Source organism: Narcine bancroftii, chromosome 14, assembly GCF_036971445.1.
Source record: "Narcine bancroftii isolate sNarBan1 chromosome 14, sNarBan1.hap1, whole genome shotgun sequence".
NCBI classification, from domain to species: domain Eukaryota; kingdom Metazoa; phylum Chordata; class Chondrichthyes; order Torpediniformes; family Narcinidae; genus Narcine; species Narcine bancroftii.
In genome coordinates, this window is record NC_091482.1 from 26,037,278 (window position 1) to 26,063,876 (window position 26,599).

Here is a 26,599-nt window from a genome sequence, read left to right on the forward strand (position 1 = left end):
CACCCAAGCTTTAAGCTTTCAATCTCCCTCCTGTGTGCTGACTCCTCCCGTGTGCTGACTCCTCCCCTTTCTTTATACAACCCACTACTGTGGTACCATCAGCAAATTTGTAAATGGTGTTGTTCTCATACTGAACCACACAGTCATAGGTATAAAGTGAGTGGGGCAGGGGGGCCAAGAACACAGCCCTGTGGTGCTCCAGGACTGATGGAGATTGTGGAGGAGAAGTTCTTACCAATTGTGGTCCAAAGGCGAGGGAACCCATGATCCAATTGCACAAGTCTTGGAGCTTGCTGATCAGTTTTGAGGAGATGAAGGTGTTAAATGCCAAACAATAAAGAGCATTCTGACCAATGCATCTTTGTTATTGAAGTGTTCCAGAGCTTTGTGTAGAGCCAGTGAGATGGCATCTGCCATAGACCTGTTACTACTACAGGCTAACTGGAAAGTAACCATGTCACCCCTCAGACAGGAGCTGATAGGCTTCAACACCAGCCTTTCTAACACTTCATCACTGTTGATGTAAGGTCCATAATCATTAAGGTAGGTTTCTACACAGATTGATGCAGGAGTAAAAATTCACCTTTAAGCCAGATGGAAAATAAATAGCAGAAGTCCGCCTGTTCGCTTTACATTGCAAAATGTTCACATCTATTGACTTTAACTGAAGTAAAAGGTGTTTTGGACGGGGAAGAACTGGATTGATCAGTAACCAGCGTCCAAAATATTCGTTAACAGCGGCTTAAGACACCTTACAAAAGACACTACGATACCTGGAATCAGCGCGAGTGGAAGGAAAAGAATGGTCGTCGTTTTCAGTCGAAAGGGTTTCGACCATTACTGATACTTACTTGACCCTCTGAGTTTCTCCAATAGTTTGTGTTTAGAAATGAAAACCTTAAATAGTTCAAATAACGACGGGGATTCACAAGTTTTAAAAAGTTCGTCGTTTTCAGCCGCAATAAAAAAAAGTGAATTGTTTTTATTCCAAAAGGAACTTCGACTACAAAGTAGCAACATTGAAGCCTTCGATTGAAACCTTTAAACTGATGAGTTATTAGTTGCCAATGCCCCAACCATTCGCGCATCCAGCTGACCTCTCGCCGGGCGACAAATTGCTCCATTTAACGATTTGTGTAGTTATTGATTAATTCCGAACAATTTGAGAAACACAGGTCCAAAGGTCATCTCCATTTGATATATTTACGCCTAGATTGTTACCTGGGGGTGGGTGGGGGGAGTTCTCAACCTTATTTGAATTGTCTCTTTGGATATGTATTCTTTTCCAGACATCGGTCTGTTTTCGCCTAAACTATCCTTTACAACACCGGGGAGGGGGTATCGGTTTTAGGCGTGGCGATGAATCAATGCCTGTCACAGTATCTCAGGGAGATACTGTAAACAGCAAACCAGGTGTGTGGAAAGCCTGCTTTCATTTAACGGCCAATAAGCTGCTCCAACTACTGCTACCCCAAGTATAATTTTGATAGAGTTTGTGAGTCCAATTTATTTTGGGAGTGCATTTTCAGTCTCAATAAAGCATACTCGTGTCCCACGAAGTAATTAGGTTTCAACGGAAATGGGGTGAAGCCCCTGACGAAGTTATGATCTAATAGGGAGGGGCATGGAAGAACACAACCCGCCTCCATGCATGTAATAAGTACCGTTGTGTGCGCTGCACGGCGCTCAGAACGGCTGAAGACAACAGTTGTCGCTGGTTGTTCGTGGAATCGAGTCAAGAATGGCATCAATGGGACTCCAGATCCTGGGCATCGCCCTGTGCGTGATTGGGTGGCTGGGAGCCATTATCACCTGTGTCCTTCCCATGTGGCGAGTGACCGCTTTCGTTGGAAACAACATCGTGGTGGCGCAGATCATCTGGGAGGGTCTGTGGATGAACTGCATTGTCCAGAGCACCGGCCAGATGCAATGCAAGGTGTACGACTCGCTCTTGGCGCTCTCCCAAGATCTCCAGGCTTCCCGAGCCCTGACCGTCATTGCCATCGTGGTGGGGGTCCTGGGCATCCTCATCTCCATCGTGGGCGGAAAGTGCACCAACTGCATCGAAAACGAGGTGACCAAGGCTAAGGTCACGATCATCTCCGGGATTATCTTCATCCTGGCCGGGCTCCTGACCCTGATCCCCGTGTCCTGGTCGGCGAACACCATCATCAAGGATTTCTACAACCCGCTGGTGACCGACGCCCAGCGGAGGGAACTGGGCGCCTCCCTGTATATCGGATGGGGCACCTCGGGGCTGCTGATCCTCGGAGGGGCTTTGCTCTGCTGCTCCTGCCCCCCGAAAGAAGGCAATTCGTATACTGCCAAGTATTCTGCAGCCAAGTCTTCTGCCAGCAGGAACTACGTGTGAAGGAATGGATCAACCTTTGGAGACGTGAGGCTCTCGCCAGTGCGGACTTGTTGCACACCCGTTCTCTTCACTCCAATGGTTAGAGCGATCTTTTCCGTTAAATGGAATTTCCGATCGTTTGAGCGAAATATAAAGCTCTCTGAACATTTGTTTTTTTCTGATGGTTAAGAAGACAATTTTCGTTGTCGGTTTTTGTTGTAATAAAGGGTTTGGTAACAAAGAAATCTCTTGGTTCGATACAACTTAGAAATGGAAGTCCCCGCCTAGGGGGAGTGGGACACTTGTATAATTTGCTTTCGGATCCATTTGACTGGGCGGTAACGTTCAATTCACTGAATGATCCCGTCTCATGAGTATTGTAATTTTTAATATCGCTTCTTTTCCACTTGTCGGTTTGTAACACATTTCATGATTTTAATACGACGTATTCTTGTTTCTACTTTTAAATAAATATCAAGTTTTGTCTCTCCCAATTTATCGTATGGTGATTATTTCTTTGGAACCTCCCCCTCCCAACGCTCTTGATCTGAAATTCCTTTGCATGTTTCCAATTGCTCTCGGAAAGGTGGGTTTTCTGTTGCAATGGAGCAGAATATTTGCTTCAATTCCCCGTAAAAGTGGTTAAAGGAATCACGCGAGGAATCGTGGCGATTAAAGCTGGTGGTGGGGAGGGCGTTTCTGAGACGGGGAAACCTGGAGTGCGGATATTGGAAGCTCTCGCTCCTCTTGCCCGCTTCTCTACTTCATCCCCACGCTATTTTCAACGGAGGCAAAACAATCTTATCGACGCTCATCACAATTGGGGCAGATCGCTAAGAGTTGAAGGTCGAGTCTCCAATAGGGGGACCATTAACCGGTTTCCCCTCGAGTTGGAAAACATGTTTAAAAAGCCAAACGATTCACTTACTATTTTAAGCAATGTTGAATGATAAAGATTTGAGGGGGATTGAAGCGTTTTGATGACTAGGCGTGGGGGCTTGATCTCAACCTTTTTTCTTTCCACTCACCTACAACTTCAAGTAATCCCTCTGCTCTAGGTTCTCTGATTAGATTAGTAAGGGTTTGCTTAAGGTGGTATGTGGGTGGAAAGAAAAAGTTTGAAAACTACTGTTTTAATTGTACCTCATTATGTGCGCGGTTTCAGAACTCCAAATGCCAATATTTCTCAAGTAAAGTTTTTCAGTAACTATTGGGTCGAGAGCAGTGATTCTCAACCTTCCCTTCCCACTCATATACCACCTTAAGCAATCCCTTGCTAATCACAGAGCACCGATGGCATAGGGAATATTTAAAAGTGGTATGTGAGGGGAAAGAAAAAGGGTGAGAACCTCTAGCACCAGATGAGTTGAGCTGAGACTGGAGGTGGAAATATAATAAAGTTACTGAGGGATTATTTAAAAAATAAAGTCCCACAATGAGTGACTTTTAAGGACTGAGCTTCATGTTCTGTTTGTCCCTCGCCACAGCTTTCAATGCTGTGATTTTCCCCCTTCTTCCCATACTCTAATGGACTATTCCAGACAAAATACAGGAGGAACCATGGATCACTTTCCTGATGTTGGGATCCACTTGTACAATAACATTCAGGTAGTTGCTAAGAGAAGGGTGTGGCTTGGGAACTGAACATTGTGAAATAGACTGAAGACATTTCTTCCCCCCCCCCCCCCCCACATCTATATGAAGGAAATCCCAGTTCATTCAGAATTTGACATCAGTCAAGTTTAGATTTATTGTTAAGACGTATACAACCCTGAGATTCTTTTGTCCCGTGGGTGAGGCAGAATTCCCACTTGTTGGTAGGGCAAGAAAAAACTGTACACACGTGAACAAATAAAGAAATGTAAACAACTGTGCAATACAGAGAAGGGGGAAAATCTATAAAGGGTAAAAGTAAGATTCCTTAAATGAGTCCCTGATTGAGTTTGTTGAGGAGTCTGATGGTGAAGGTAGCAGCTGTTCCTGACCCTGATTATGCCAGTCTTGTTGCACCTATACCTCTTTCCTGATGACAGCAGTGAGAACAGAGCATGTGCTAAGTGGCATAGATCCTTGATGATTGCTGCTGCTCTGACAGCAGTGTTCCCTGCAAATGTTCATGATAGGAGATATTTACCCATGATGTCCTTGGGCTGTGTCCACTAGCTTCTGCACAGCTTTCTACTCGGAGTATTGGTGTCCCCATACCAGGCTGTGATGCAGCCAGCCAGCACACTTTCCACCACATGCCTGTAGAAATTTGCCAAGGTTTCTGATGTCATACTAAACCTCTGCAAACTCATGAGGAAGTAAAGGTGCTTTCTTCATGATGCCATTAGTGCGTAGGATCTAGGAAAGATCCTCCGAGAATAGTGACTCCCAAGAACTTAAGTTTGCTCCACCTCTGGTTTTCCCTTCCTGAAGTCAACAATCAACTTGGTTTTGACGACATTGAGTGCAAGATGGTTGTAGGTGCACCATTCAGCCAGGTTTTCAATCTCCCTCCTGTGTACTAACTCCACCCCGTTTTATATAACCCACTACACTTATGTCATCGGTGAATTTGTAGATTTGTTATTGTGTAAAGGTTGTAGAACAGGGGGCAATTTAAAAGAGAATGGAGAGGTCAAAAGGGAAGAGCAGGCAACAAGGTTGTATTTATTATTGGGCATGTTTCTGTTGAGCACAGGGAGAGTCTGGATAGAAAATCCTAAGGAGAATGATTAGTTTTAACAACTGCTCTGGGATTTTCTCTGTGCCAGTTTGCATAATTTAGACATACGGCACGGTAACAGGCCATTTCAGCCCACGAGTCTGTGTTGCCCAATTTATACCTAATTAACCTACACTCCCAGTGTGTTTCGAAAGGTGGGAGGAAACTGGAGCCCCTGGGAAAAAACCCACACAGGACATACAAACTTCTTATAGACCCTGGTCCTGATCGCTGGCTCTATAAAGACATTGCACTGTTAAGCCAACTATGCCACCCTTAATGAAGAATAAAAATAAAATCCTGCCGAAAGTGCTGAGAATTGGTAGATTAATTAGATGCTTTAAATTGTCCCTAGTGTGCAGAATACTGGTGTAATCTGCAATAGAGTTAATAGAAATGTGAGAGAATAAGAGGGATTAAAGTGGATTTGTGTAAAAATGGATGGTTGATTGTCAGCACAGGCATGGTGCATTGAATCTCTTTTTTGTGAATGTGGGACAAGAAGGGATGAGTGAAAGGATCGGTAGGTTTCGTGGCACCACCACTGGAGGTGAGGTGCAACTCTTGGACCTCCTCCCTCACCAGCAACCAGGGAACTAAACAGCCCTTCCAAGTGAGGGAAAGACTCACACGCATCTCCAAACTCATCTACTACTTTTGGTATTCCTGATGAAGCATTCTCTACATTGGTGAGACCATGTGCCAATTTGGGGACTATTTTGCAGAGATCTGTGCTCCGTCCACAATAACCATCCTGGGATCCCAATTGCCTCCATTTCAACTCCCTTTCCCAACTGACCTTTCCATTCTTGGCCTGCTTCACTGCCAGAATGAGGGCCAACACAAACTTCTCTTATTCCACCTGGTATCAGTATCAGGTTCGGTGGGTTCACAGAGAGACGAGTCTGGATAAAAGTGGTACAATCATGTGTAACTTTAATGAACACATGGGAGACAAACAGGGGAGAACATTAAACTGTACTTGATTACTATTTCACTTAAGCAATGATATAGACATTCACCTCAGACTTAGGTTGGACTCCGACAATAGTGTACCTCAACATGTTCACACTCTTGAATACACATACTACAAACAGGGACTCTTACACCTACCTGGTTCCCTGATTAATGGGGGTGTGGCTCCCTGCAAGTATTGATCTATCGCAATAGTATGGCTCAGCTTCAGTGTAATGCACACCTTAACTGCGACACTTCCACTGATGTCCACAGTAGTGAGCTGGCATGATGTCCTGGGCTTGGACTATAAGGCAGAGAGAAAGAATGTGCTATGTATCCATGTGCTAATCTATGGCACAGGTAATCTATGCTTCTAGCCAATGATGACCCTAAGTAATTTAAATTAGCCAATGGCAAGGTGTGCACTAATGGGTAGCCAGAGTCGAACCTTGATTGACAGGTGATGTGACTTCCAAATAAGTTTCAGACTGGGAGGACATGTGACCATCCACAATGCAGTCATGGAGGCCACGTTTCTTCCACACACAACTGTAGTCTACAACCCAATGAACATTTAATTTTCAAATTCCACTTATTCTCATCCCCCTGCCCCTCTCAGTTTTATCCTAACTACATTTTACCAATAGGATCCCCTCTCCCTCTAGTTCCAATGGTTCAATCTGTCCTTTTCGCCCCTCACAATGTCTATAATAATTATCATTATCACCTTTTTCCTTGTCAGATTCTAGCCAATAGCATTTATTTCCACCACCCTCCTATCAGCCATTTCAAGCTTCATGATCTATTGATGTACTAGGCTCCAAATTTTGGGGTAGTTGGGGGAGGAATTTAGTTAGGGGGGAAGGGGTAGTAGGGGTCTAATGTGTTTTCTAATAATCGTCCAGTGTAAGAATGTGGTTTTATTTTATATCTGTATTTTTAAATATATAAATATATATATTTTTAAAAAGCTTCATGATCTATAATCTTTCTCCAACTGATGCCCCCTTTTTCCCTCACCTCTCCTTTTGATGGGCACCTACTAATCAACTTCTAATGTCTCCCAACTCCATCACTCACCCCCCCCCCCATATCCATTATCCTTCTCCAATTAGTAATGGCCCCTGTCTAATCTCTCTTACCCTGTCCTTATACTGGGTATCTGCACACCGTCTTGATGGGCTCAGAACCAAAACATCAACAATTCTTTTACTCCCACTGATGCTTGGATGCTCTGCTAAACTCCTCCATTGTTTTTTGCATTAATATAGTTTGCAGGGCCAATGTTGAAACATTTGAGATTTTAGAACTGCAATTGCAAACGAATTGGGAATTACTGGGAGCAGATGCAGACTAAATACAGTCAGGAAAAGGTGGAGAGTCAGGGAAGTCAACACAATTATTAAGATGTTGGGAACAAAAAGACTACTTGAGATGGCAAGTTGAAAGGAATGGCTGTGAGAATAGAAGGGAAATTATCAAAGGTTTCCTCTGACAAAGATACCTCTATGTCATGAAAAGATTTAAGCTGGTGTGTCCTCAATCAGGGGTCAGGGGAGGGTAACTTGTACCAGGAATGGGGAAGTTAATAAATAGTAGAGAAATGAACTCAAATTGTAGTTCTGTATTCTGTTTTGCACAAGCAGTTTGTTTACATTTATTATCTGTTTACAAAGTTCTTTATTTGTTTACATGTATACACTCTGTACAGATTTTTTTATTGCATTACTAATTAGTGGTAATTCTGCAGTGCCTGCAGGTAAAAAGAATCTCAGGATTGTAAGTGATATCATGTATGTACTCTGACAACCAAGTAAAACACAAAAATCTGTAGACTCTGTGGTTGAAGTAAAACTCAGCAGGTCAAACGGTGACCTTTATATAGCAAAAAGGTAAAAATACAGAACTGATGTTTTGGGCTTGAGCCCTTCATCAAAGTATGCAAAAAATGTTGGCAGGGGTCTGAACAAGAGAGTGGGGGAGGGAGGCTTGGTCGGAAAGGCAGGAAGTAATAGGTGGAGAAGGGAAGAAAATTCTAGTTGATCTATCAATCTAGTGCTCAGCAAATAGTTTGGGTTGGGAAGTGCCACTTTTAAAAAATATGGAACGCTTCACGAATTTGTATATCACCCTTGTGCGGGGGCCATGCAAATCTTCTCGCTATCATTCCAATTTTAGTATATGTGCTGCTGAAGCGAACATGGAAGTGCCACTTTTCAGATGCCAATCTGGTTCTTATTTGCCTTCTCAGGCAAATCTAAAATAAAACCAGATAAGCCTCGATCCGCAACCTGTTGAAGACCAGATCTATGGCATTTAGATCAGGTGATTCAGAGTCTCTAACGGAAGTTCAAGCACAACAAGCATAAAGCCACCATCAATGTAAAAATTCTGGACAAAGCTGAATTCTCAGACAGACACAGTAGCTACAGCAGGGCTTGCATTCTATCACTTCCTTTAAGACAAAACCAAGTAGCATCAGTAATTATTTAACACCTCTTCTGGATGAGTTCCAAAGGGCAAATAATGATGCACCCTCTGCAAGTTACAACTGTCCTGACTGACCATGTGCTCCCAGTCACTGAGGGCGATGTGAAAAGAACCTTTAGGAGGATAAATCTAGGAGAACATCCAACCCAAGCAGTGTACATGGCTGTATCCTTAAAACCTAAGGCTGGATAGTTTATAGACTTTTTAAATCCCTTGCTGCTACTGTCAGTAGTCTACACCAGCTTCAAAAGGTCATCCTGCTCAAGATCAATCCTTCCATATTTAGTATCTGATTCCCTTTTGTGTGGTAATTTAGTTTAAACATTACTCAAGTGCAGCTGCAGCTAGGAAGAAGAATTTCAGTGGGTTTGTATGTTGTAATTCGTGTCATCTCATCATCTCAATATTCCCATAGGAATTTAATAGAATCAAACCATTATCCCATTGGAGTTCCCACCAGTTTCCTCTTTTTCACCATCTCTAATAAAGTACATATTAAAGAGTTAAAAACAGTATACAATAGGTAGAGTTAATCAATATTACAATCGGCAAATAATGCACAAAAACGTGCTGGAGAAACTCAGCAGGTTGCCCAGCGCCCATAAGAGGCAAAAACATCTAATCAACATTTCAGGCCTTAGCCCTTCAACAAGTTATGAGCAAAAAGTAGGGAGGTGCCTGAATAAAAAGGCGGGGAGAGGAGCACAGGCCAACAGCAAAGAGACACTGACCAGCGTATCTTCAAAACAATCATTTTTAAAATAACTATTAATAAAAATCTTACTTAACTCTAAACTTAGCCCCACTATGTGCAAAAGTTTTTGTGTGTGTGTGTGTGTGTGTGTGTGTGTGTGTGTGTGTGTGTGTGTGTGAAATCCCAAACCATCATTAGTGCATAATGATGCCTGAACTGTAATGGTTTGGGATTTCTCACACACACACATAGGCATAATTCTAAAGAGGCAATTTTAAAGTACAGTCTTAGAAATCTTTTGTGTTGAAATTCAGAGTCTTTAAACTACTGTTCAAGCATTCTCAAACTCATGAATTCTTGTTGATTTGCTTTCAGATAATTATTTCTTCATACAAATGACTTTCAATAGCATAATCCAAAATTCTTACTGCTTTGAATAAAGAGACACTTTGTTCCTGGAAGAATTTTTTTTAATCTGCTAACATGAATGCGTGATCTTTCTTTGTGCAAGTGTCCCTGTATCCAACCCACAAAGTCCCTTTACTAAAAATAATATATTTATAACTTAAAGATTACTAAGATAATTCTGTAACAGGTGGACATGGATAGGAAAGTAGGAATAAAAAAGCTGAGAAATGATTGGGCGAATGGGGTAGCTTTAAGAATGCAAAGCTGGATGAAAAGGGGCAGATGGATATGATAAGAGATGGGGAGGGAGCCGGAAGAAAGGAGGAAGGCAGATAGGGAAGGAGAGAGATGAGGAGATGGTGGGGTGGTAGCTCACGGAAACTGGAGTTGATGCTCATGCCATCTGGTTGAAAAGTGACCAGGCAGAATATGAGACATTGTCCCTCCAATTTGTGAGTGGTCTCAGATTGGCAGCACATGACATCATGGACAGATATGCCAGCATGGGAATAGAGTGGGGAAATGAAATGAGTTTTTTGCTTAGACCTTGCCAAAGAGCTCAGGCCTGAAATGTTGTTTAGATATCTTTACCTCCTATGCAGGACCTGCTGAGTTTCTTCAGCACATTTGTGTATTTACTACAATCATAGCATCAGAAAACTTTCTTGTTCAATTATAACCAGTAGATCAGATCAAAGCTATGTGAACTTAACACATCTAGTCATGCATGGTGGTGAACAATTAGACAGATAAAAGGAGGAGGAGGAGGAAGACCTGAGAGCAGTCACAGCACGGTTCAGCATGTTGCATGGTTCAGCACGTCCAAAAAAAAATGGTGAAGAATTTGTAACCATATTAGCTTGAATTGACAAACAAATGATGCATTTTGTCTTCCTTCTGAAATCTCCGCCATTGCAGAAGTCAGTCTCCAGCCAACAGGATTCATTCCATGCGATAGGAGGGAAAGTGTTGATGGCATTAAATACATTAATGACTATGAGACAAGGCAACACCCTATCGCTGTAGAACTGAGGTCCAGCACCTTAAAACTGACCCAGTACAATGCCAACATGAGCATTTACCTTATCAATATCCTCTCCCAGAAAACAATCTCACTCATTACTGCTCTTTCCTTCTTATTTTAATCAAAGAGATGGAAGGTGTCGCTGACCTGGTCACAGTGCAATGTTATTTAATTACCATTTGGTCCATCAGGTCAACATCAGCTCACAGCAGAACAATCCCATTTACTCAGCCCATTTCCCTACATCTCAGCTTCTTTATTTGCACTCACAGGCCTATTAATTCCCTTTTTGATACTTCCTGCAGCAGACGTGGACCTACCCCTCCATAAATCTTCGTCCGCGAAGCCAAGCCAAAGATACTTCCTACACTAAGGGTAGCTGGTTAAAAAAAACCGGCAAATTTTGCATGTAGCCAAACCACATGTAACCTCAATAGACAACACAGGAAGTAAGGATTAGACCCAGATCTCTGGAGTTGTGAGAAAGTGCTGCATACAATGTTCAGTTCCATTCACAACTCCTCAGCAAATAATTCAATGCCACATCTCCACGCAATAAGACCTATAACATGTTCAAGCATATGGTACCTCACACCACAAAAGTGCCAGACAAATCATGTGAAACAAGAAAGAGCTGAACCAGCTACCCTTATATTCAATTATATCACCATTGCTGAGTCCCCTATTGTCAACTCTGCAGGAGTACAACATAAATATAACCATATAACTGTTTACGGTGCAGAAACAGGGCATGTCGGCTCTTCAAGTCCGCCCACTTAAACAACTCCACTAGCTCAGCCCACTAACCCCCTCACCTCCACATACACATCCAATGTTCTCTTAAATGACAGAAGGGACCCTGCCGCAACTATCTCTTTTGGAAGATCATTACATTCTGCCACCACTCACTGAGTGAAAAAGCATCCTCTAATATTTCTCCTACAGTTTCGCCCCTTAACCTTAACTCATGCCCTCTTATTCCAACCTCCCCTGCCCTCAGGGGAAAGAGTCTGTTTATGTCTAGTCTATCTATTCCTTTCATAATTTTAAATACCTCTATCAAGTCCCCTCTCAGTCATCTACATTCCAATGAATAAAGTCCCAGTCTCCTTAATCTCTCCCTGTAATCCAGATGCTGTAAGACAGGCAACATCCTTGCAAACCTTCTCTGCACCCTCTCCACCTTATCTATATCCTTTCTATAATTAGGAAGCCAGACTTGAGCACAGTACTCCAAACCAGGCTTCACCAATGCCTTAAACAGCCGCAGCATCACCTCCCAGTTCCTATGATTTATGAAGGCCAGCACACCATATGCCTTCTTAACCACCCTGTCTACATGGGAATCCACCTTCAGAGAACTCTGTACCATAACTCCCAGGTCCCTCTGGTCTTTTACGTGCCTCAAAGCCCTCCCCTTAACTGTCTATGTCCTATTCTGGTTATTTTTACCGAAATGCAGCTCCTTGCACTTGTCTACATTGAATTCCATCTGCCATATTTCAGCCCACTCTTCCAAACAAACCAAATCCTTCTGTAATCCAAGAAAACCTTCCTCACTATCCACCACTCCCCCTATTTTTGTATCATCTGCATATTTACTTACCCAGTTAACCACACCCTCCTCTAAATCATTAATATAAATGTCACAGGCTTCCAACCTGACAGACAGTTGTCCACCATGACTTTCTGCTGTCTATCTCTCAGCCACCTCTGAACCCATGTCACAATCTCTCTACTAATTCCTAGTGACTGAACCTATTAACCTCCCATGCGGACCTTATCAAATGTTTTACTAAAATCCAAATAGATTACATCTACTGCTCTACCTTCATCCACTTTTTTTGTCATTTCCTCAAAAAACTCAACAAGGTATGTCAAACATGACTTTTACAAACCCATGCTGGGTGCCTCTTATCAATCCCTGCCTATCCAGATATGCATATATACTATCTCGAAGAATACCCTCCATAACCTTCCCCACCACCGAAGACAAACTCACTGGCCGACAATTACTTGGCCTACACCCAGTGTCTTTTTTAAACAATGGAACTACATTCGCAACCCTCCAATCCCATGGTACCACCCCCTCCTCCAGTGATCTTTGAAAAATCACTGTCAGTGACCCCTCTATTTGCTCCCTGACCTCCCTTAAAGTCCTGGGAAAAATCCCATCAGGACCAGGAGACTATAGATAGAAAGAATGCAGAGAAAATATGGTGCTACCCAAGCAGGTCAGAGGCTGTGTGTGCCATGGTGAGTGTCTCAATTCCTGACACACAAAAACCCACCAGAATTTATAAGTTACATGAGTGGAATAATTGCCACAATGATTGGAACATCAATAACTAAAGAAAAACTCAACACCATCCAGGTACAAGCAGCTTGCTTGACTGCCTCTCTAATAATCGCGACATTCATTCCTACCATCACCATCATACAGTGGCTGCATTGTGTGCGGTTTATAAAATGTACTGCAGCTAAACTCCCAGACTACTCCAACATCACCTCTCAAACACACAAAGGGTATGAGTCAAAATGGCAAATGCAGCAGGCAACACCAACCCTATAGATTCTCTTCACACCATCCTGACTTGGAAATATTTCAGGTATCCTTCATCGTCATTAGAATCGAATTACAGAACTCCCTATCCAACAAAATTATGTGAGTACATTCACAAGAAGGCTAGTAATGGTTCCAAAGGCCAGATCAGCACCACCTTCTCAAGGTCAGCTCTGCCTGTGACAGCTGGATCCCAAAGATGAATAGAAGATACTAAACCTAATTCATCTCGTTTCTGTATGTGAGATCTTGCTGTGTACACAGTGGTTCTGTAAACAAAAATGATTACATCTATACTATTGCATTGCGAGGGAGCGGTCCTTGTTGGAGTGCGCGGAGTCAAAGTGGTAAAGCCTTGGCTCAACAGGCTTTGGTAAGAACAGGTAAGAGGTGAGGGATAGTCAGAGTTGAAGTAACAAAGGGTCACCTTTTTCAAGGAACAAAAAGGATTTAGCAGGTAGCCACAGATAAGGGTAGGTTTTATATATCATATAATTTGTTCCCCTAGTCATAAACAGTGAGATTGGCAGCCAATGCTCCTCTTCAGAATGTGGGTTGCCAGGGAAGCCTGACGACTTCATCTGCATCCAACTGCAGCTCCTGAGAAGCCAAGTTAAGGAATTGGAGCTGGAGTTGATGAACTCTGGATCATTTGGGAGGCAGAGGGGATGATAGACAGGAGTTACAGGGACACTATCACACCTAGGAGACAGGAGGATGGTAGGGAAAGGGAACATGCAGGCAGTACAGGGCACCTTAGGCACCTTATTTCTAGTGGAACATTATACAGCCATCCATCTCTTCTTGTTTGGACCACAAGGGCTTTGACCAGCCTCAACTGAGAACTCACAACCAGTCTTCAAAATGGGGGTTTTCCACAAGTTTGCCAGCTTGTCCTGTTCCAGAACCAGCTGCTGCTGTAGAACGAATTGATTTGTACAAAGGCACCCGGAACCTAGACTAGCTTGAGCAGAACTCCAGCAGTTTAAATGAGATCTGTTTTGAAGTGTTTGTATCTGTATGTGACCTAAACTAAAAAACCTGCCATAATTTATCTCCTTTAAAACATATCTATATACAATATAAAATATAACATAATCCGTCACAAATGATCTGGATGATAATGTGGTAAATCAGATCAGCAAGTTTGCAGATGACACTAAAATTGGGAGTGTTGTGGAGAGTGAAGTAGGTTTTCAAAGCTTGCACAGAGATCTGGACCAGCTAGTAAAATAGGTTGAAATATGACAGATGGAATTTAATGCAGACAATGTGAGGTGTTGCACTTTGGAAGGCCAAACCAAGGAAGGACATACACAGTGAATGGTAGGGCACTGAGCAGTGTGGCAAAACAGAGGGACCTGGGAATACAGATATTGTATATAATTCTCTGAAAGTGTCACAGGTGGATAGGGATGTAAAGAGAGCTTTTTTTTTAGCATATTGGCCTTCATAAATCAAAGTATTGAGTATAAGAGTTGGGATGTTATGATAAAGTTGTTCAAGACATTGGTAAGGCCAAATTTGGAATTTTGTGTGGAGTGTGGTCACTTAACTACAGGAAAATTATAAGATAGAAAGAGTGCAGAGAAGATTTACTAGGATGTTGTCTGGACTTAAGGAACTGAGTTACAGCAAAAGCTTAAACAGGTCAGGAGTTTATTCTGTGGACTGTAGAATGAGGGGAGATAGAGGTATTTAAAATTAGGAGGGGGATAGAGTAAATGTAGATAGGCTTTTTTCCACTGAGAGTAGGTGAGATACAAACCAGAGGACATGCGTTAAGAGTGAAAGAGGAAAAGTTTAGTGGGTACACGAGGGGTTACTTCTTCACACAGAGAAGGCGGGAATGAGCTGCCATCTGAGGTAGTGAATGCAGGCTCAATATTAACATTTATGAAGAATTTGGACAGGTACATGGATGGGTAAAGTATGGTGGGCTATGGACTGGGTGCAGGTATTAGGGAAAAAAAAAATGGTTCAGTTCAAACTACAAGGAGCCTGTTTCTGTACTCTATATATTTTGTGAATGTTGAAAAATTACATGGTTCGTTTGAATTTTGCGAGTCTATGAAAATCTAAATAAGATTTTCAAAACATGCTTGAAAGAATAAAATAATGGCAAATGCATTCGAGCTTACACAACAGTTGAGCAAGATAAGATATAATAGCGCAGTTAGCAAAATGATTGTAATGGAGGTCATGCTAATATTAGCTTAATAAGATAAAGAATATAAAAAACGAACAAGCAGCAAAAGCATTGGGTAGCAGCTGTGGATCAGAAAGGAAAGACAATAATGACAGGTAGGTAAAGGAACTGCTAGATTAACTACAGAATCCCAAGAAATTATAACAAAATAAATGAATGCAAAGAATAGCTATGAGAGATCAAAAATGGTACAAATATTGGTCATTGAACTGGACCTGGGCTTAAAATTACAGCTGAGCCAGGAGTTGTACAATATTGATGAATGTGAACTTCATGCACTGCTCATTCTATTTAATTACAGTAATCTTGTAAGATGGTTATAATAGGAACATTTGCTGCAAAACCCCAAATTTCAAGACTTGTTCATGTCAATAAGTTCTGAGATGAGGTGGAGGAATTCAAGAGCAGAGGGAAGAAATGTAACCATTGTGATAAAAAGCAGGAGCTGTAGAACAGCAAGCTCAACAGTTCACAGAACATCATGGGCCAACAATTAATATTTGCATTCAAATATGTTAAAAACATAGCTAAAGCCCTAAGATGGACAGTCATGTGGCAGATAAAACTGAATACCCAGAAGTATAAAATTATACACTTTTGACAGCAAAATCAGGACAGCATATACAGCCAGTTGTTGTATGCTCTGCACTTTATTCTTTTCAATTAAATGGTCTTTTGCCAATAGTAAAGGATGAGGGGGGACATGATTGAGGTATACAAAATCATCAGGGGGATAGACAAGGTGAAGTCTGATTACTTGTTCCCAATGATGGGGGAGACGAGGACTAGAGGGCATAGTTTAAGATTACAGGGTAGGCCCTTTAGGACGGAGATGAGAAAGCATTTTTTTACCCAGAGAAGTGTGAATCTGTGGAATGCTCTGCCACAGAGGGTGGTAGAGGCGGATTCGCTGACTATGTTCAAAAGAGAGTTAGATAAGACTCTTGTGGGTAACGGAGTTAAGGGTTATGGGGATAAGGCTGGAAAGGGGTACTGATGGTAATGATCAGCCATGATCTAAAATGGCGGTGCTGGCCCGACGGGCCAAATGGCCTACTCCAGCTCCTATTGTCTATTGTAAGAGTTTGTCGGAGTAGGAGTTGCAAAAGGAACAATTCCTTTGTAAAACTAAACATGGAGAGGGAATTGCAAAGGCTGATGAGTCAAATACAAATAAGCTCTGCTCAGGAGGACGACACGCAGGAACACACGTGCTGGAAAAAAAGTTGAAGTGCTTTGAGAGGTTGGTTATCAAAGTGAATCAACTCCTATCTCAGAAAGAACCTGGACCCACTTAAATTCATGTTTTGTCACACCAGGTCTTGCAAGCCCTTCATTCTGTGTTAGATTACCAAGATAACAGGAACACCATGTCTTGCTGTTGTTCATTGACTACAGCTCGGTGTTTTAACACCATTACACCAGCAAAACCTATCACCACACTAAAAGATGTGAGACTCTGTTCATCCCACATCATAACTTAAGCAGCTATTTAAAGCACAGTATAAAACAGGTACCCGACGTTTAGAATTGTACATTCAACATGGTAACAACCAGCAATCACCTCCAAACACTTGCAAGTAAATATACAACTTCAGCCTGGATTTAAAAGAGTTAGAAGAAGGGGGTTGATTTGCTGAAGGGAGGAATGTTGTTCCACAGTTTGGGGGCTGCAATAGCAAAGGCGCGATCTCCCGAGTTTGCGATTTGAGCACCGAACAACCAAACGCCCTAAATCGGCCGATCTGAGGGGTCTTGAAATGGAGTAGGGCATTAGGAGATCGGTGATGTGGGGGGGACATGGCTTCGTAAACAAGCTGGAGAACTTTTGAGTCATACTGGCTCCAGAAGGTAACAAATGTAGTCACATTCATCACAGGCTCCGGCTTCTCATCCATTGAAGGACTTGTCTGAGGCAGCCAACACTAGGATAACTAAAAAATAATTTAATCCATTTTTTAAAATTTATATTCTCTTTTTAATTAAGTATACCATTGAAATTTATGTCAATTTTTTTGTCTGTTCCAGCTGCATCAAGCAAGAATTTCAGGGCATATGAGCAAGAACTCATCATCAATAGATGAATGTGGGTTGCGAGCTCTGTCATCAGCCACAGATGAGAAGGCAATTCTAGAGAAAGGGAAGTGATATTTGAGTGGAAAGTCCTAGCTTTGAAGAACTCTTAAGTATTTGCTTCTCAGCCCAGGCAGAACACTTCATTTAGATCAGTTCATTGCCATCTCATGGAGAAATCCGTTTTTAATCCAACTCCACCAACAGGAAACAGATCCCCTCCAAGGCCTCCAGTGATTTGCACTTCAAAAGAAAAAAGACTGTCATGTTAATGTGACTGAGTGGATGTGAAATTCCTTTGTCCACTAAGGAGGATGTAATTTACATTAGGTGATATACTTTATCAATAACATCTTTACCGACTAGAAATGACATTTAGTTGTAGGCACTGGTGTCCGAAGGATTACATTCCATTATGGCAATTTGAGTTATCAAATGCACCTGAAAAGATCATGGAATCTAGCTCAACGGGTAATCCCTGTTTTCAGTTATGTGAATGCCCGCCCACTGGCGAGGGGATATAAAGGCCAGGGTATTTACTGCTGTCTGCAGGTTCTTCCGGATCATCTAAGCGGTTACTTTCTGAAAGTCGCAGAGAGCAGGAGCGAAAGACCAAGAATGGCATCAATGGGACTCCAGATCCTGGGCATCGCCCTGTGCGTCTTTGGGTGGCTGGGAGCCCTTCTCACCTGCGTCCTTCCCATGTGGCGAGTGACCGCTTTCATCGGGAACAACATCGTGGTGGCGCAGATCATCTGGGAGGGTCTGTGGATGAACTGCATTGTCCAGAGCACCGGCCAGATGCAATGCAAGGTGTACGACTCGCTCTTGGCGCTCTCCCAAGATCTCCAGGCTTCCCGAGCCCTGACCGTTATCTCCTTGGTGGTGGGGGTCCTGGGCATCCTCATCTCCATCGTGGGCGGAAAGTGCACCAACTGCATCGAAAGCGAAGCGACCAAGGCTAAGGTCACGATCATCTCCGGGATTATCTTCATCCTGGCCGGGCTCCTGACCCTGATCCCCGTGTCCTGGTCGGCGAACACCATCATCAAGGATTTCTACAACCCGCTGGTGACCGACGCCCAGCGGAGGGAACTGGGCGCCTCCCTGTACATCGGATGGGGCACCTCGGGGCTGCTGATCCTCGGAGGGGCTTTGCTCTGCTGCTCCTGCCCCCCGAAGGACGACAACTCTTACACCGCGAAATATTCTGCACCAAGGTCCGTGGCTGCGAGCAAGAACTATGTGTAGCGCGAACCGGGTGGTCGTGCTGACATCACATTACATTGGTGCATTTTTCTGCACCGTTTCCTGGAGAAAGTTACGGTCAAGCCTTTAATTACCTTAATCTAGCAAAGAACTATTAAACCGCAGTTTTGGATTTTGATTTAACGTTATCAATAACGGGTGAATCGGAATCTGCTCCTGCTCGCAACCTGAAAGGTTCAGCGAATTTAAATCTGATTATAAAGGAATTCGATGAAGGAACTTGTTTAAAAATGCCATCCTGTCAAGGAACCAGTGATGATAGACTTTGTTGCAACGTAAAGGTGTTCCCAGACAGTCAGAAAGCCTTCATTGTACCTGAGTGGTAACTTAATACCTGCCAACAATCCCAATGATAAAGTAATTGGAAACCCCCGACGCCATTTCGCATCGTGAGAAGGTGGAAGCTGCAAAAATGGGTCGGCCAAAACAATTCAGCCCTCTGAAAGCGATTATTGCAACCATGTGATTTGCGGTTGTAGCTCTATTTTTAATCCTGTCTTATTAATGCTACTTTATTAACCCCCCCCCCCCCTTCCTATGCCTTTTGGGGGCATTTTCTTGAGCTGCTTGGAGAAGTTGATAAAATAAAAATCCAAATTGCACAAAATGTACTGTCTTTCTTTATTTTTGGTGGGTGAAGTGCGGGCAATGGGCTGAGCCAGATGAACAGGTGAAGTTGGGCTGAGCCAGATGAACAGGAGAAGTTGGGCTGGCCAGGTGAACAGGTGAAGTTGTGCTGAGCCAGATGAACAGGAGAAGTTGGGCTGGCCAGGTGAACAGGTGAAGTTGTGCTGAGCCAGAGGAACAGGTGAAGTTGGGCTGGCCAGGTGAACAGGTGAAGTTGGGGTGAGCCAGAGGAACAGGAGAAGTTGGGCTGGCCAGGTGAACAGGTGAAGTTGTGCTGAGCCAGATGAACAGGTGAAGTTGGGCTGGCCAGGTGAACAGGTGAAGTTGGGCTGGCCAGGTGAACAGGTGAAGTTGGGCTGGGCCAGATGAACAGGTGAAATTGGGCTGGCCAGATGAACAGGTGAAGTTGGGCTGAGCCAGACGAACAGGTGAAGTTGGGCTGGCCAGATGAACAGGTGAAGTTGGGCTGAGCCAGGTGAACAGGTGAAGTTGGGCTGGCCAGACGAACAGGTGAAGTTGGGCTGGCCAGACGAACAGGTGAAGTTGGGCTGGCCAGACGAACAGGTGAAGTTGTGCTGGCCAGACGAACAGGTGAAGTTGGGCTGGCCAGACGAACAGGTGAAGTTGGGCTGGCCAGATGAACAGGTGAAGTTGGGCTGGCCAGACGAACAGGTGAAGTTGGGCTGGTCAGATCACCTGTATCTCCTTTTGTTGATTTGTGTTGATTACTGAAGGTGTAAAACTAAAAGGGAAAGGAATGGTCACACTTGGTGTGTAATCAATAGTTCTGATCTCCAAATTAAAAGCAAATATTCTGGGAAGGTATGTAACAAAAAACTGGAAAGAGTTATCAGGCTGGAAGGCACAGCTGTAACCTGTTGAATTGTGAAACGATTTAATGAACTAGAAGATTCCACTTGAAAGGCACAAAAAAGATAATTAATAACAAATCCCTTTGGTTTAGACATATTGCATGATAATCGACCATTTCAGCCCGAGTCTGTGCCGCCCAATTTACACCCCATTAACCCTGTTTTTGAAGGATGGGAGAAAACCCAGACATGGGGAGAACGTACAAACTTCTTACAGCGAGGGATTCGAACCCTGGCATGGTTCCGATGGCTGGGGCTGTAAAGGCGTTGCACCAACCGTGCCACCTTAATTAATTTATTAAAACTTGATTATAATGTGGGTTTTTAAAGTGATTGTAGGGACAAATAATTTAAGAAGAGAGTTTGTGCTTGGACCCTTGGCTACTGGAGGCAATATTTTAATGGTGGGCGGGGTTGAATTTGGGATGATGAAAATGTTTGAAAAAGTTAAAATCTTGGAGGATTAATTAGTAAGAGCAACCATCGTGCGATTTGAAAACCGACAATTTTGAGAATGAAGAAGTTGTGTGACAGTAGCCACACAGGTTATCAGGCCCACATCTTGGAGTGAAAGGGCCATGGAGAAAGTGGATGGGACAACATTTCTGCATGACCTTGTAGAATGTCTAGGAAAGGCTTTCAGCAGAAAAAGATGGTATGGGTGAAGTAATGAAAGATCACATAGATGGCGATAAATATGGCGATGAATATATTGAACCAAAACTATTCTCAGTCCCATTATGCCACTGAAGGTACTAACTTTGGTTGGAGTAAATTAGTATTCTGCTTTTAAGTAAAGAAATGAAGGAATTAAGAGGTAATGTTCTTTGTACATGTTGAATGCACATTGTAGCAATGCTTTAGAAATTAGAAATTGGATCAGCCAGGAATAAATACAACACTGTGGCAGCAGGACAAAAAAAGTCATTACTTGTGAATATGAAGTGAACCTTGTCTAGGCCACGAGAGGGTGCAGACTCTGGGGAAGCGGGGGACTGGCACAGGGCACCAGAAAACTGGGAGGCCACCTCCCAGTTGAGGAGGAGAAGAGGAGATGGGGCACGGGATGGTGAATATAGCAGCAGACCAGTGAGGAGGGACTCTGAGGCTGAAGAACACACAGACTGTTAATGACTCGAGGTGAGGGAACCCACACAGGCTGTGGGCTGCTGGCGACTGAGGTCAGGGGACCTGTACCAGGCTGCAGACTGCTCTAGACTGGCTGAAGGGGTACCAGGTATCTGAACCGAGATGTGAGGGGGTGCTGAGAACGTTGAAGGCTTCCTGATCGCATCAGGTTTGCATCTGGAGCTCGGGTTATCGATGGTTCTTAAGTCCGTGTGTCTGGGAATACACAGTGATTCTGGGGGATTCACTTTTCTTTCTCTTTCTCTGACTATAAGGGACGCTGGGCAATTTCTGCTGATGGTGAATCTTTGTCTGCCGAAAGTAAATTTAATGCAATACCACATTTTCTGTTTTATTACGTGACAATAAAAGATTCTTGAATCTATTGGTTTCGTTGCATTTTTATTTTACAAATTTTCCCTCCTTTTCCTTTCACCATCATGCTTTGTCATTAAATCCGCCTTCCATTAACAGAAATGTCCTTTTCTCTCTTCCCTCATTTAAATAGTTTTTGATTCAAGGCCATTAATTTGAAATATTGGTTGTTTTTCTCAGTGCAAGGAAAAGTCATGTTTTTCTTTGAATACTTAATAAATTTTAAAATCATTAATAGTTATTCAGTTCTAAATTATTTCAAAAAATAGATATATTATCCTACCCCCCCCCCCCACCCATCTTCCATCCCCACCTCCCCCAGCCCTAAAAGAAAAGAAAGAAAATCCGGAGAATGCCAAGAAAATAAAACTTTTATATAATAAAGCCTATTGGTGGTTACCAAGAGGTGAGGTCGTCAGAGAGCCAATCAGACCTGCAAACCAAAACTTTGTAAATATGGGCTCCAAATTTTCCAAAGGAAAGTAGTGTTAACAATAGTGCAGATGGGCCTTTTTCTCCATTCTTAATTCTGACTCGTTATTTATGATTAGTGCAGTAGGAAGTTCAAAAACTTGATAGCCATTGAACAGAACTTGTTCTTGTGTATGGAGGTGTTTCTCTTTAGACTTTTACACCTTCTTCCCAAGGTAGCAGCGAGAAGAGGTTATGGCTAGAGTGATAGAGATCCCCTATTTTAAGTTTTTAACTTTAGACGGACAGCGCGGTAAAAGGGCATTTTAGCCCACGAGCCCATGTGGCCCAATTTACACCCAATTAACCTACACCCCCAGTACGTTTTGAACGATGGGAAAAAACCAGACCAGCCAGGGAAAACCCACGGAGAGAATGTACAAACTCCTTACAGACACCATGGGATTTGAACCCCAGTCCCGATCGCTGGTTCTGGAAAGCCATTGGACTATGAAAGTAGATGCCTTCTTGAGCGAGTGCCTCACATAGATGTCACAGCCTGCGATGGACTTAGCTACGTTTGCTACTTTTTGTAGCCTTCTGCATGCCTGGGTAATCAAATTACCAAACCTGTCTGTGATGCAACCAGCCAGTATACTTTCCACAGAACACCTGTTGAAGTTTGATAGCATATTCAATGATATGCCAAATCTCCTCAGGCTTTTTAGAAAGTAGGCATTCGGTGTGCCTTCTTAATGGTTGCCTTGATGTGCTGGCTTCAGGTCTTCTAATAAATGGGTTCCCAGGAACTTGAAGATATTAACCCTCTCCACCCCAGTCCCATTAATTGTTCTGTGGTTCCTCGGCCTCCCCTTCCTCAAATCAACAATAATTCCCTGGTCTTGGTGACACACTGAGAGCAAAATCATGGTTCTGGCACCACTCAACCAGATTACATCTCCATTCTTAATTCTGACTCGTTATTTCTAGTTAGTTGGCCAACAGCAGTAGCGTCATCAGGATTGCATTGGACCCAAGCTTGGCTACACAGTTTTGAGTGTACAGAGAACAGAGAAGGGGACAAAGCACACAACATTGGAGTGTCCCTGTGTTGAAAGAGAAAATGAACTGATATTTTCAATCAGCGCTGGATGGGGGTCTGGCCAATGAGGAAGGATCCAGTTGCAGAAGGATAAACAAAATCCTACATCTCCTAGTTTGGTCATTAGTTTTGGTGCTGCTGATGTTCAATGTTGAGCTGTATGTAATCAATGACCAACCAGCCTAATGACTGGGTACTTGTGGTTCATGTGACTTAAAGCAGAGTGGTGGGCCAGTGTTTGCTGTTGGTTTGTTGCGGCGATAGGCCAATTAAAGTGGTTCCAGGTCCTTCCCAAGACAGGAGATGATCTGCTTCGTAAGTGTGCCAGCTGAGAGTTGTTGAGTCAGGTCACAATGCACTTCCTGGGCACCGGTATAATGGATGTCTTTTTTGCAGCAGGTGGGAAACTCTGACTGTTGTATTGAGAGGTGGAAAATGTCTGCAAAAACTTCAGCCAGTGGCTCGCACAGGTTTAAAGGATGAGGGAGGAGAGAAATAGTAGGAGATGGGTCAGTGTTAAAGGCATTGGATAACGACGATGTGGGTAGAGTAAAATCTGTATTGACCATTGACAAACTATTTCCCACGTGATCTGTAAACAATGAGAAGTTGCTTGAACTCTGTGCATCACACAGCGTTTTGTGAGCAGAATTGGTCAGTCAAATGTTTAAAGTCGGGACCATTTGCTGAATCTGGACGGTAGATGGGACAGATAGGTATTTGCAGCTGATTGAAGGCGAATGTTGCAGAAGACAGAAGAGAATGCAGATGCTATAATCTGGAACAAAACAAAAAAAAAGCTGGAAGAATTAAGTGGATCAAGCAGCACTTAAAAGATGCAATTCAAAAATTTGGGTTGAGAATCTGCATCAGGAAGCAGCAATGTAGGCTCTTCCATGTGACTGAAGATCCAAGAGATGAGTGGAATAGGCTGTAGAGCAAAAACAAATCACTTTGGATGAGTTGGAGGCCAATAAAAGAACCAATGTTAAAACACACAATGCTGGAGAACCTCAGCAGGTCAGTTTCCTTTACATAGCAAAGGTAAAAATACATCAACGTTTTGGGCTAGAGCCCTTCATCAAGGTATGGAAAAATGTCGGCAGGCATCCGGACAAAAGAGTGAGGGGGGGGGCTGTGTTTGCAAAGGCAGGAGGTGATAGATGGAGAAGGGAGGGGAGGGAACAGCAGTGATCAAGGGGACGAGGGATGGCTGGGTGATGGGAGAGAAGAGAACTGGAAAGGGGAAGGAAAGGAGGGAGGGGGAAGAGGAGAGCAGGTTAGCAGAAACTGGGAAAGTCGATGTTAATGCCATCCGGCTGGAGAGTGCCCAGAAGGAAAATCAGGTGTTGTTCCACCAATTTTCAAGTGGTCTCGGTGGGATAGTACATAAGGCCATGGACAGACGTGTGAGTATGGGAGTGTGAAACAGACCTTAAATGGTTGACTACTGGGAAGTCTCTGTCACTAGTATGGACAAAGTGAAGGTGCTCAGCGAAGCAATCTCCCAATCTGTGCCCAGTTTCCCCGATGAAGAGAAGGCAACAAAGGGAGCTCCGGATTCAGTAAATCAGTCCAGCAGTTACTCAAGTGAAATGATAGTTCACTTAAAAGGCCTGTTTGGGGCCCCAGACTCTGGTGAGGGGGGAGGTGTGGGCTCAAGTGTGCCACCTCCTGAGGCCACCTAAGGTGCTTGGGGGGGGGGGGGGTGGGGGAGGGGGAAGAGGGGATGGAGATTGGTGGGGACAGATGAGTGCAAAAGGGAGTCATGGAGGGAACAGTCCCAATGGAAGGTAGAGAGGGGAAGATGTGTCTGGTGGTGGGATCCTGTTGTAAATGTCAGAAGTTCTGGAGGATGATGTGTTGGATGCAGAGGCTGGTGGGGTGGTAGTTGAGGATTGGGGGGGGTGGTGTCAGGACAGAAGAGCAGGAAATGGAGGAGATGTGGGTGAGGGCTGAGTTTTAAAAAATATTTTATTTACAAGTTTTTTCCATACATGTAATTAATAAATCGTTGTACAATAAGTGTAAAAATTGAAGTTTTCATTTGAAACATGATGGTTATAACCCCTCCCCTTCCCCCTCCATAAAGAATAATATATATGCATGTAAAGAATTATATATATTATTGAAAAGAAAGGAGAAGGGAAAGAAAGAGTGTAGTATCATGGATTGCCCAGAGCATCGCCCCTCCCAACACATTGAAACTCAACAGATTTTATCTGATCATTTTCATTTTAAGGAAGAAGGTTAATGTGGGTCTTGAGGCCTGGGAGAACATTTATACCTAAAATTTATATTTAGAGGCTCCAAATTCACAAAAATATAGGGTATTTATCCCTCAAATTATATGTAATTTTCTCTAAAGGAATACAGCTTTGATTTTCTGCATTCCATTTTCCCATCCCTAAATGAGTCCAATTTCCAATACATTTCCTTGCTACTGCCAATGCTATTTTCACAAATTTCGTTTGATATACTGACAATTTCTATATAGTAACAATAAATCTGGGTTTAATGGAAACACTGTACCTGTAACTTGTTCTAAGAAGTTTTCTAGATCCACCCAAAAAAGGTTTTAGCTCAGGGCATGACCAAGTTGAAAGCAAGAAAGTACCTCTCTCTTCACCGCACCTAAAACACTGGGGGAGAGCTGAAGAAGAAGGCAGACATTTCAGAAGATGTGGACGGGAAGGCCTCATCTTGGGAACAGATGCGGCGGAGACGGAGAAATTGAGGGGATAGAATCCCTTGTGTAGTCAAGGTAGTTGTGGGAGTTAGTGGGCTTGTAATATAAGTCAGTGGAAAGCTTGTCTCCCAAAAGAAAGGTACTTCAGCTCAGAAGTAGAAACTCGTGCTAGAAATTTGATTCCTCTCAAAGTTGAAAAACTAGTTGTTCCAGTAAGCTTTAATTGTTGTGGTGGGGGAGGAGCTGCAAGGTGTTTTCCAAATTTATGTTACTGAAAAATTGAAGCAACTGTGTAACAAGACAGAATACAAGAACCAGGTTTTATGGTGTGGCACAGATTACAAGCATTTTAATGATGTTGAAAGGGAATTATAAACCAAATTTGAGAAATGATCCTGTGCTAACACACACAAAAGGCATTCATGCTGTTCATGGGGCAGTGTAAATGAGCTGGCAAGTTGTTGCTATGGGGGACCAGGGGAACAAAACAATGAAGCACAGGAAACCAGAAAAGAAAGGATCTCAGGTGCACAATCAAATGTTCCCCACAAAGCTGACCAGCAACAAAAGCAAAGGGGCTAACTTTAGATTCAAGATTTCGAGGGATTGGCTGCCAATAAAACACAATGTTTTACAGTACTGGGTAGT

The 26,599-nt window shown here is 43.2% G+C and overlaps 1 protein-coding gene and 1 non-coding gene across 2 annotated transcripts; one reads left to right on the forward strand and one right to left on the reverse strand.

The window, feature by feature from the left end:
* Nucleotides 1–1,669: 1,669 nt before the first annotated feature.
* On the forward strand, nt 1,670–19,354 carry LOC138749561 (claudin-4-like). Its single transcript, XM_069911088.1, has 2 exons — nt 1,670–2,232; nt 18,090–19,354. Exons 1-2 carry the CDS (start codon nt 1,742–1,744, stop codon nt 18,727–18,729), a joined length of 1,131 nt encoding a protein of 376 aa, XP_069767189.1. The 5' UTR covers nt 1,670–1,741; the 3' UTR covers nt 18,730–19,354.
* LOC138750058 (U6 spliceosomal RNA) lies at nt 8,113–8,217 on the reverse strand. The gene has a single exon (XR_011349048.1). It is a non-coding gene; the product is annotated as a U6 spliceosomal RNA (small nuclear RNA).
* Nucleotides 19,355–26,599: the final 7,245 nt, after the last annotated feature.

Bases quoted from the DNA above. Each gene is read 5' to 3' on its own strand.
- LOC138749561 (XM_069911088.1), top strand. From the start codon at position 1,742: ATGGCATCAATGGGACTCCAGATCCTGGGCATCGCCCTGTGCGTGATT. The intron at 2,233-18,089 runs GTATATCGGATG...CAGGAGCGAAAG, and splicing joins AGGGAACTGGGCGCCTCCCT to ACCAAGAATGGCATCAATGG.